This window comes from Protopterus annectens, chromosome 3.part0, assembly GCF_019279795.1.
Source record: "Protopterus annectens isolate FY-2018-M chromosome 3.part0, PAN1.0, whole genome shotgun sequence".
Taxonomy (NCBI): Eukaryota; Metazoa; Chordata; order Ceratodontiformes; family Protopteridae; genus Protopterus; species Protopterus annectens.
In genome coordinates, this window is record NC_056731.1 from 1,377,596,152 (window position 1) to 1,377,608,651 (window position 12,500).

At 39.9% G+C, this 12,500-nt stretch overlaps 1 protein-coding gene across 10 annotated transcripts in view; it reads left to right on the plus strand.

The window, feature by feature from the left end:
• RUNX1T1 (RUNX1 partner transcriptional co-repressor 1) overlaps positions 1–12,500 on the plus strand; it is a 771,548-nt gene that overhangs the window by 571,500 nt on the left and 187,548 nt on the right. For all 10 annotated transcript variants that reach the window (XM_044065460.1, XM_044065459.1, XM_044065462.1 and 7 more), the window contains one exon: positions 638–879. In XM_044065460.1, coding sequence (XP_043921395.1) covers positions 638–879 — 242 coding nt within the window. The remainder of the gene's footprint in view (positions 1–637; positions 880–12,500) is intronic.

The following is a 12,500-nucleotide window of genomic DNA, read 5'->3' on the forward strand; positions in this document are numbered from 1 at the left end:
CTTGTTGCATCCTGTCCATGACTGGTATTTGTGTCTTATGTCCTTCCTGACCAACATAGGCTCTGATACCACCATACTCGTGAATTGGATAAAGCAAGTATTGAAAAATTAATGAATGTCCCTTTATGATTTGTTGGACCACACCAAATGTGGTACTTTTGCTTTAGGGCTTATTGTTTCAGTGGCTGTTAAGTGTTCTGTGTATGCCTTTAAAGCACATAATGACTTTATCTGAGACAGAGGCAGATGTAAATTCTTCAAAGGTTTATCGATTCTTTTAGCAGACGTTTCCATATGGATATGTATGTGGCTGTTGCAGCTGTCGGTGCTGCTGTGTACTGCAGACATTTCCACCTTTAGAAAAAAATCTGTAACCTGTAGGGAGAGCAAGAAGATGAGGAAGAGAAAATATCCTCAACTGCAGTTGAAAGTGTTGAAATAACCATCTGTCAATAGTCATTTAGATTTACCAGCCAATATTTTTTTATCTGATCCAAACACCAAAACGTTTTGTGTGTCTGTGTGTGTGTGTATCCGTACATATAAGTATGTATATTTGTATGTTTTAAAATTGAAGCACAGTGTAATGCTGAATGTGTTTGTAGTAAATTAATGACATTTTGATGTATTCTTGCAGTAACTAATGGCACAAGCCACTCACCCACAGCACTGAATGGAGCTCCATCTCCCCCTAATGGTTTTAGCAATGGACCTTCTTCATCTTCCTCTTCCTCACTAGCTAACCAGCAGTTGCCCCCCGCCTGCGGTGCTCGTCAGCTCAGCAAACTGAAGAGATTTCTAACAACTTTGCAACAGTTTGGCAATGACATTTCTCCTGAAATCGGGGAGCGAGTACGGACACTTGTACTTGGCCTAGTGGTAAGTGTATTAGCAGCATTTCCATGTTCAAACATTGCATTTTGCTTGATATATATATATATATATATATATATATATATATATATATATATATATATATATATATATATATTTATTAGTCATCATACTCATGGAAAACCACACAAAAAAGTCAATTGTTGTATTCCTGGCAGCACTTATTTGTAGCAATGGTAATATCAGTTTTGTGTGCAAATAAATAATAAAGCACCACTACCACATAATATACTTTCTCCAATCTCACTAGCAAGATTGCAATATGCAGAGTCTGGCTTTCACTCTAATAATGAGGTACTGTGCAAATACAGCCCTGGAGAAGTTTTGTGGACTTGGCTGTAGCCAGAGGACAAATGATAAGTAGCTTTTGATTGTTTTCAGAAACATTTATGCCATGTTGTTTTTGCATTAATGAAAGTAGTACTGTTTTGGAAGGTAGCAGTGTTGCAGAACTTTGGAATTTGTACAGAAAGCGTGCAATATAAAAGCTATCTGAAGCTCAGTACATATGCATTGCTGTAGGTTTCACAGATATGCAGCCATGGGCGTTAAAGTAGCATCATCGGTTTTGTCATTTCAGACCACAAACAACTCTCTGTTCTATTTTTCTAAGATATCTCAATAGTGGTGACATCTAGCATTTTAATGTGGTTCAGTAGTCCATGAGTATCCATGTTCTTGGCAATGTTCATCTAATCTCCTTAAGTAAAAATGACTTAACACTTTTTTTTTTTTTGCATAGAGGGATAAAACCCTTGACGATAAACCAGATGACTCAAGATTGAATAGAGGCTCTGGCATTGAAACAATCTGACAGGAGAAGGTGGTAGTAAGCAGCTGATGTTGGCTTGCATATCCTGAGGGTAAGGAAGTGGTAACCCCCCCCCCATCTTAATCACCACTGACAGGTGGAGTGGAGGCTTGTCAGAAAGTCAGATATGGCTAGGACGGGATTTTGACCGACTCTATCAAGCTGGTGATAGTAGCCCTCTGTAACATGAGTTTGGAAGTACACATGCATTAGGGAAGATGTAATAAGTCCCTACGATGAACACAGCTGCCCATGTCTGCAGCCAGAGATGGGTTCATCATCATCATCAGTCCCCCAGTTCCCATTTTTCTACATGGGGTTGGGGTATCGTGTTAACTGTCACGAACTGTCTCAATTCAGTGGCACACTCCTCTTCTTCAACACTCATGCCTGTCTGTCGCAGATCTTCTTTCACACAATCCATCCACCTCTTTGCTGGACGTCCTTGCTTCCTCTTACCTTCTGCCTGTCTGTCCCAAATGTTCTTCACCAGATTGTCTTCTGCTTTTCTACACTTGCCCAAACCACCATCTTCTGTTCTCTTTGATCTTTCCTGCAATTGGAGCTACTTTGGCTTCTGCTCTTACGTCCTCAATTTTTCGTGTGTGCCACAGTGTGCATCCTACCACCTTTCTCAGGCACTTCATTTCCATCACTTCTAACTTCTTCAACTGTTCTGCCTTTACTGCCCAAGTTTCTGTACTGTACAGTAGTACTGGTCGCACCACTGTCTTGTACACCTTAATTTTCAGCTTCTTTGGCATTCTTAAGTCATAAACTACATCTGATAGTCTGTGCCAGTTGGCTGCAGCCCCTCTGATTCTAACTTTGACCTCTTCATTCAGATTACCCTTCTCCTCAACTACCCCTCCCATATACTTGAAGCTAGTTACCTGTTCTACTATCTTCCAATCTATCTCTATTCTCAGCTTCTTCTGATTTCCCCAATTTGCTGCCATTACCACCATCTTATCTGTGCTTAGTTTCATCCCATGTGCCTTCAGATTTGCATTCTATTCTCCTATCCTTTGCTGAAGTTCTAGCTCAGAGTCTGCCTGTACTGCCACATCGTCTGCATACTGCAGCTTTGTTGATCCATCCCCTCCAACCTGTTTGCTAATGTAGTCCATCACCAGTATGAACAGCAGTGGGCTCAGAGCTGAACCCTGTTGTAGAACCACTCCCACTGGGAACCCCTCTGTGAGGCCAAACACTGTTCGTACTTGAGTCATTGGGTCCTTGTACACAGCCTACACTAATTCTACCAATGTTTCTGGGACTTCAGACCATCACAGTACTGCCCAGATCAGCTTTCTTTGGACCTTGTCATATGCTTTCCCCAAGTCTAAGAATGCCCAATTGGACTCTCTCCTCATCTCTAGCTTATTCTCAAGTATCTGTCTCAGTGCAAACATCAGGTCAATTCTGTTGGATCCTGATCTGAATCCAAACTGCTCATCTCCCATCTTACCTTCTACTACTCTGCTTATCCGTTTATCAGTCACTTTCTCCAGAACTTTCATGCAATGTGATAGGGGTTTGATGCCTCTGTACTGCCCACAGTTGTGGATGTCCTCATTGTTCTTGTACACTGGCACGCATATGCTTAATCTCCAGTCATCTGGGATATACCTTTCTCTCCACACTGCTATGGGTTACGACCTAAAAAAAATTTCTTGTTGAGTGTCTGGATGACAGCCTCAGTGATTAGGTGTTGTCCTGCAGGGAATGAATGGGCTGAGATATCACTTGCCTTGTTGGTAAAGAGTGAGCAAATAACCTGCCAAGATAGGTGAAGGCTGGCAGGAATCTGAGTTCCCCCCATAAGGGGACTTGAAGCTGTAGATGTGTTAAGACTGATTTATCATCCTCCTCTTCTAGAAAGTAAGGCCTTAAAACCTGCTAAACTCTAGCAGCTCAGCATGTGAAACTTTTCCAAGTCACCTACTGTTTTGGAGAGAACCTCTCCAAATCTCTTTTGCCATGTAAAGAGTAGTCATATCTGCCCTCTGTCTCAGGTTACCATTTAAGAAATGTTTTATTGTTATTTTGCCATATATTGCTGAAGTTCTTTGTGCCTTTACCCTGCAACTCACTGGTGAGTAACAGTCATAATTGCTGCATGTCCCTAAAAATTCTGATAGGTTATACAAGATCCATCAGGCCCTCGAGTATCTATTTTCTCATCCAAGAGCAAACTGTACAGTTACTACTTTGACAAAACCATCTTTTGCCAAACACCTTGTGAATGCTAATCATATCCCTTCTGACAATGAATGGAAAGCTTTTGATAGAGTTGAGAATAATGTATATTCTTATTTTACTTTAGCACTCAGAATTCTGAATTTTCAGGCTCCCATGTCAAAACACACACTTGCTTCTTTTAAATATATGAGAAAGTTAACTGTTTATCTTTTTCGGAGATTAAAGTATCTCTGAATTCAGTAGCTGCTTTTTCTCAGGTAACTAAACATTCTTTGAAGTGTTATTCTGACTCTCCTGATTCTGTCTAAAGCAGCTGCTTCTGAATCAGTAATGAAAAGGTGTGCTTGGTTAAGTCCACAGAATTTAACAGAAAATGTCAAAGCTGAGATTTTAAATTCTTCCTTGGCTAGAGAGGTATTGTTCTTGGGTCTATATTATAATTTCAAAGGTTTAAAACTTCGAATCACTAAAGACTGAACTTTAGTGATCGAAGTCTTAAACCATCAAAATAAAAAAAAAAAAGTACTAAATTAAAAAAAAAAAAACTAAATAGTGTGTAGGCAGGGGGGCAAACCCCCCTGCAACCCCCCTACTTAAATATACCAACTCCGAGAACACACTACATTGAAGTAAATGGAAATCTCCCCCTACGGAGTTTTTCCGTTTAAACGTTCGTTGTAGTGCGCTTTCGGTATTCTCGTGTCGACATTATCGTATTCGATATTGTCAGACTTCGAGATTTTAATATAGACCCATTGTTCTTTGCCTGAAGTCCTTAAAAGATTTGGCGAAAGCTAATTCACGGATTCACATAGTTTTCAATCCTGCTTTTTAAAGTTTAATAGAACATTTTAAGATCCTTTTATAGGAAGCAAAAACAAAAACAATTCCAGCAAGGTACAGGCAAACATAATTTCAAAAAGGCGATGCCAAGGAGGCTGAAAAAGTGGGGAGCAGCATGTTACTACCAAGGACAGTCCAAAAAGATTTATGCCCCCCTCACATGTTTTGCCCTATCCCCAGCCTGGCAGTGCATTAAATCTTTGCCAAAGTTTTGGTCTTCATTTTCCACAGTGGTATCAGATAACTACAGGCAAGTGGGTTCTGAAAATCATTCAGAAAGGTTACATTTGGCAGTGGGAATCATATTCTTTTATGTGGTTCCTCCTCATCCCTCAAACCAAATATTTCTCTTTCCTCCAGTCCTGGAACAAGTGCAGTCTCAGGGGGTGGTAGAATCATTTTCTGAAAATAAACAAGGAAGGGCTTTTATTCACCAGTCTTTCTAGTGCCAAAGGAAGAAAACTTTGCCACCAGTCCTAGACCTTCCTTCTCTAAATCTTCACATCAAAGTCCCAAAGTTCAACATGCTCTCCCTTCAGTCTGTTGCCCCTCATCCCCCATCTCATTTCTTTTTGGTATGTCTAAGTTTAAATGATGTTTATTATCACATATCAATCCTCTTAAGACTTCTGCAATTTTTTTTAAGATTTCTACATCTGGCTTAAATGTTCAGTTCTCTGTCTTACCCTTTGAGGGTTATCCACATCTCCAAGGGTGCTTATAAAGTGTCTGGCACTTGAGTGGCACTTTTGATTACTCATTCAATGTTGCAGGGCATTCTCAATTTTTCCATATTTAGATGACTGTCTTATTTTTGCAGACTGCTTTTCAAAATGTCAGGAATCCCTGGTTTGGGTAAAAGGCCTCCTTTTCAGTCTAGCGTTCAAGGTGAACTTACAGAAATCTTCTGTTATTCCTTCTCAAGTTTGTAGGTTCAGAGGCGAGTACTAGACTAGCTGCCCTTGTGGGCCATTTTAAGCTAGCCAGTTTATATTTTTTGGCTCAAAATAACCTATTCCGTTTGGTTATAGATTGGCCTTACCCATCCCAGGACCTATAATTATATATTACCCCTAATGAAAATAACTGGGATCATACCATAGATAATTTGAGGGGAACCCATGCATGGATAAGTATTTAGGAGCTGCCTGTGGCCATTAGCAAGTACTACAGGGGCAGTCCTGGCGTAAGTGTTCTGTTTCCCATCCATAGATCTACATTGAGCTTAAAAATGGACAGGGTTGAACTTTGTTTTATGTGAATGGGGAGTCTGTTCCACAACAGTATCCTCTGCAAAATATACCTGTCCCTTTTTTAATTTCTCCAAATCTTTTGGGTTACTGATACCATGACAGGAATGGACTCCATTCGTAAGTCAAAGTATGATTAAAGTTCATGAAATTAGTTTTGTTTCACTCTTTGATGTCAGCCAGTAGTGCTCTTCACAGCACCCGCAATGTGCCCAGTAATGACTCCTGCAATTTGTACAGAGTTACATATATTGGTAGCATATCTAAATACAATTGTAGACTCATTTTTATAAGACCAGTTGCTCCTACTACTATTGTAACTATCTGGGTATCTTTCTTCCACATTGCTGTCATTTCTGCTTGCAAATCCTGATATTTTATAACTTTGTGTCTATCTGTACGCAGAACACTGTAGTCACAGGATGTGGCTATTTCAATGATCAACGCTACTTTTGTCTTCTTTTCTTGGACCACTATATCCAGTTTTGTAGCATCTATCTTTTGAACTGTTGGTAATGGATGATCCCATTTGATGTAGACTTCATCATTTTCTATGATGCTTTGTGGCTCATGTTTCCAGTGTTTTTCAGCCACTTCCAATACCATAATGTTTGCACAATCCCCAGGGCTGCAGTCTTGCCACATTATTATGCCTTTCAGTATACAGTCCTCCTGCCATTAGTATGTCGCAACCAGCAATGAGGTGTGTGACTGTTTCCAATTCAGTTTTACAAAACCTGTATTTGTCTGTTTCTCCCACATGTTCAATGGACTTTGTAAACCAGGATGTATGTAGGCCACTATCTTGGGCTGCCATACCATTCTGTTGCAGAAGATGTTTATATCCCTAGACCGAGTATTTCTGATGCCTCTTGATTTGCTGATTACAATAAATCCATCAGTAATGGAATGGAGGATGCCATGTATGCCAGACACAGGTCACCTCTTAGTCTGTAGGATACAGTGTGTAGTGACAGGGCTTTCAGTCAGTCCATGTAAGACATGTTGTATAGGCTGTGTATTCTTTTAGTAAGTTATTTCTGTTGTAATTCCAGTTGTTGCATGCATCTGGACAGATACATGCCAAATGTGGCATTATATTCAGTGATTGGCCTAATAAAGGGGAACAGTGACATCCCTAGATCTAGACACAATTCCTTTGTTTTTATAAGCTGTGCAGTATAGAAGGACTTTATTACAACAGTAGACACATGTTGGTCAAAAGTTAGGTCATTGTCCACATAAGTTCCCAAATCCCGACCAGCTACGTCAGCTGTTAGGAGCATTTGCTAATGTGGTAGTTCCCTGCGGTAGGTGACTTCCCAAATGGTTTAGTAATACATTTTTTGGCATTTAGTTTTAGACCATGATTTTGACACCAGATATTTCAGTCAAACCTTCCTGCAGGATGGCTAATTTCATTTTTGGGATTCAATGACTGCTTCTAGCTTGCAGTCCTTTGCAAACTTAGTCAGCCAGAGCCTTTGGTATTGGCTTTTACTTCAGAAAAGTAGATGCCAAAATAGAAGATGTCCCAGCACAGAACCCTGGGGGGGGCTCTGCTGGTGACTGGTCTCTTTGTGGAGGTATCGTCTTTATTTTGTTTATCTGCATCTCGTCTTTGAGCTAGTTGGCAATGTAATGGGTGACTTAGGAGTTTATTCAGCTTTTCTACTATGCCTGAGTATGGAATTGTCTCAAAAGCTTTGACCAGGTCGAGGTATGCGGTGTGTACCGGTTTGCCTTCATCCATTGTTTTGGTGACCTTTTCAGAAAAATCCACCAGTTTGAGTAAGCATGACCTGCCCTTGATGAATCCAAACTGATACTGGTCCAGTGTTTGGTGGGTCCCTGTCTACTTTTTGATTAATTGCATGGTAAGTCTTTCTGTGGCATTGCATAAGAGGCTGGTCAGACTTGTAGGTCAGTAGTTGCCTGGGTCTGTGGAAGGTCCTCCCTTAAGTAGAGACATGACTGTAGCTGTTCTTCATTCACCCTTGTACAATTTATTGCGTTTCTGGGATAGCTTCTAGATACATCCTTCATGAGGACCTTTCTTCCTCCAAGACAAATTAAGCTTTTACAAGTAACAGGTTCTGAAATTTTCCACACAGTCTTGCCTTAGCCAGCGAATGTATCAGGTTTCTGAGTTTCATGGCCTCTACAATGCTTGTGATGCTTCTGGGAAGACTTTGCATAAAAAATTCAGTTGTTCCTGCAATCTGTTTGGACCAAACACTGTTATCCATTTGTGTTTCACATTCCAGAGTTGGAGGGTTGTCAAAGGGGAGTTGCTTTGAAGTGTAGACCAGTTTTCACTGAGCTCAACTTGTATCTCCCCTTCTAGCTCCCACCCAATCTGGAAACACAGTTGCCTCAGACTTTGCCTGGATAGCTGTGCCCAAGAGGGTAAAGTTTCAGGGTCTATGGAAAAGCAGGATAAAATAAAACACATACATATCAAAGAAATAATGGTAGTAATAAATGCTCTCAAACGTCTAAATTATGTTTGGATTTCAGGACCTCTGCTAATAATCACAAACAGCACCATAGTTAAGTGGTATATAAACAGGGAGGAACCAGATCATGCCACCTGAGGAGTAGTAAATCAGCTTATTCTTTCCCTTCAGGCTGTCTACATTCCGCCAGAGGAAAACAAGCTGAGAAGGATCAGGAAAGACTCTTACAAATGAAAAATGAACCTGGAAGCCTTCTAGGAATTGATTCCACTCTAGGAAACTCTTGAAATAGATCTGTTTTGCCTCCATTCACAACAAAAGGAATTCTGCTCAAGGATTCCTTGTAAACAGGCCTGGAAGACAGCTGCATTTTCATTCCCACTGATGGAAATGTTTTCATTTGTCTTTCCACAGATATACAGGGTCATTCAAAGATTCACAAAGGACTTTCTGTAGATAATTGTGGTAACTTCCTTTTGGCTGAGACAACAGTGTTTCTCTCTTCTTTTGAAAATGATCAAAGACAATTATCACAAACTACCAGGAAGACTGGACTTGCTCACACAAGACAATGATTGTTTGATTCAACCCAGCCTTCATCATCTTCATTTACTCTTTGGATGACAGAGTTTTATTACCTTTTAGGCACCTGATTTCTGATGTCATGTAGCAGATATTCTAGGAGGCTAACAAACCTCCTCCTAGAAAGTCATGTATGGGTAAGTAAATGAGATCTTCCTTTTAAGGCACATATCTCTCTAGTTCTTCAGTATTTCTGTAAGTTGTTATCCTCTGGCCTTTATTACTGTTTTATCAAGATTCACCATCTCTGCTTTTCTGACTTAGATCCTCCTTTCCTAAAAGACTTGAGTCAAACAGTGTTTGAAAGGGGCTCTTCATATTCGTCCACCAAGAAGACAGGTAGCTTCATCTTGGAATCAAAGTATTTACAGAAAGTTGCACTTTTTCAGCTTGAACCAGTTTGTCAGGCTGAATTTAAGTACTTAACTTGGAAAAGAGGTAATAATCATTGCTCTGACCTCTTCAAGAAAAGTATCCGAGTTATAAACTGTTGTACTGAGTCCATTTTTATCTCATTTTTCATTAAGGTTAGGGTATGTTTGAGAAACAATTCTTCATTTATGCCTAAAGTAGTTTCAGAGTTTACTTTGAGTCAAGCTAATCATCTCAAATTTTTTTCCAGATCCAAAAAAATTGAAGGAGAAAGGATTTTGCATACTCTGGATGTCCACTGATAATAAGTCAGATACTGTATCGATAGGACTAAAGCTGTCAGAAGTTCAAATACTGTTTTTTATTTTTGTGAAGGTAAGAAAAATGGACAATCTGTGTCAAAACAGTCTGTTTCCAATGGTTGTCTCATGATGCTGTTTTCTGTTATTCTGACTATGATAATTCAAGGCAAGGTCAGGGCCCATTCTACCAGAGCTTTGTCTTCTTCTCTGGCTTTTTGTAAAGTTGTGGATTTGGACTATTGCAGAGGTAGCAACTTGGTCCACAGTGCATACCTTTACAAAACATTACAAATTAGATTATTTTTCTAAGTCCAGAGCAGGTTTTGTTAAGAAAGTTCTCCAGGGGCTCCTGGATCCTGTCCCATCTCTCCTTTTTTCCTTAGCTGTTGTGATCTATCTGTATAGCCTAGGCTACTGCAGTGGTGATCTAATGATGAACATAGTACAGTTATGTAAGTTAACATAACAGTAGATGTTCAGATAGATCACCATTTTAGTAAAGACATCCACCTTCCATCCCTCCTTTTTTTTTTTTTTTTTTTGCTGTTTTGTGCCATGGTATGGATATTTTTATTTCCTTAGTTTCTAGCACACACCTAAAGAAAGTTCAGAAGGTTTGGTGCCCTAAACACTGACTTTTTACATCTGTCCCTGAGCCCTTTAGCAGTTAGGATGTTTGTAAAGGTCCTTGAAGCTGTGGATGCTGGATGGTTATATCCTTGGCAGGATGTAACCTGTTCAGTGTAGACTGTTGCAACAGTGATCTAGTCAAACGTGTACTGTTATGATAAGTTAACTTACACAACAGTGCTTTCCTTAACCACATACATTTGCAGATGTTAGTGTTCATTTGTGCAGTACTGCCAATGGTTTCTCAGTATTTTGTTCTGAGTGTAAGGAGCTTGTTTACTATTTGACCTTCTCAATAGCCCAGTTCTGGCTTCAGTGTTAGTTGCAGTCATATATGAATCTGCTCCTCTGACACTGTGAATCAACTTGAGTGATACTATAAATGTTTATTAACAGACCATTTTTTTTAAATAGTTTTCTTAAGAGAGATTCAAGGCAGTTTACTTTGGTGGCTGTCAATGTCTTGCCAGTACTATCTGTAAGGATGTACCTCTTTTTTCAAGAAAGGGTTGGCTAGTTAGTCAAATAATTAAATGTGAGGGTATCCGTCCAGTTATCCAAATTGTTTGGAGGATAGTAGTTGTGTTGTAGTACTTAACCTGCAGGGATAGCTTATTCCAGACAAGGGTGAGGCACTGTGTAAAGTACCTACCTTCACTGAGTTCTATTTATCTGCTGGTAAAGATTTAGGTCCCTGGTTCTGGGATTTGTTAAACTGTTAGACTTGTCAGGATGTAGGAGATCAAGGACAATAGGGTCTCTAATGTCACAGTAGGCAAAGTCTAAGATACTAAGGAAAAGGTAGAGCTTCTAGTCTGTCATGCTAGCTCTGGGTATTTAACCCAGAAATGTCTTCTTTCTTAGGAACCTCTGGGCCTTCTGTGCTTGTTTGATATGCCCAGTAAGGTACCTCCCAAAAGGGGGCAGCATACTCTTTAACTGGTCTAATCAGTGCTGAATGTAAGGAAACTATGACAAGTTTAGATCTGGATGATATACCCCTGGCTATTTGTTGTGCATCCAGTAACAAAGTATTGCTAGTATGGTGAGGGTAGAGGCTGTTTGCCAAATGAAACACTAATATACCTTTTCACTTTTAATCTGAGCCCATTTTCAATACACCATGTATTTACTACAGATTGATGTTTATCTGCAGACAGCTTGGATTGGGTTCCCTCTGTTTGGTTCCAAGCTTAATGGAACTAGTTCAGTGATGGCGAACCTTTTGGGCTCGGCATGTCAAACATTTGGAATATGCCTCTCTTGGCTCTGCTGACATGCACCCCACCCCCACCCCCCACCCCAAGCAAAGGAGAAACAATTCTGTTCATCATTCATTTATTAAAGAAATACAGTCTAAGCATGTATGTTGTTATGTATTATAAAAGTAAAAGAAATATCAGTGACTTACAATAGAGAAAACAATATGTGCAATATTGGGTTTAAAATAGTGCACCAAAAATGACCCTACTTTAAACAGTAATTTTGAATTGAAGAAAAAATGGGACACACTCATTTAATTTGATTAACATCATTTAAGGACTTGTTTTGTTGCTGAGTTTTAATGGAAACTGGAGGATCGCATATTTCTTGTATTTTTGTTCATTCACTTTCCTTGGTAACTCTGGTGTTGGTGAATGGTGGTGTGTCACCCAAAACTTCATGGTGTGTCACCTTTGACACACGTGTCATAGGTTTGCCATCACTGAACTAGTTGTTTAAAGGCAAGACCAGGATGATGAAAGTCACTGTCCGTTCTGGTCATATCGTAATTTGCTTTGTGGAGCAACCTAGTGGAATGTACAGATGTTGACACTGGCCTGTACTTGATTTTACTAACATAACCCTTCAGGGCCACTTGGCTTTCTGAGCTGACAAGTACATTTCTGTGTGGACCTCATGACAAGCTTTGTCTGGCTTAAGTGTCAGTTGTGCTTTGATTCCTGTTGGGATTGACAATGTCATTGTCTGATTTCTGCCTGATTTAACTTCAGTCCCAGTGTCATAAGCAGGACTCTCTCTTTTTGGGCCACCCCCTCCATCTTACGGTCAATGCCAAGTTCCTCTGTGTTTTTAAAATATTAAACAGAAGTCATCTCTGTCCCAGATGAGCCCAGTATCCCAAGTTTTCTTCCTTGCTCTTGGTCTGTCG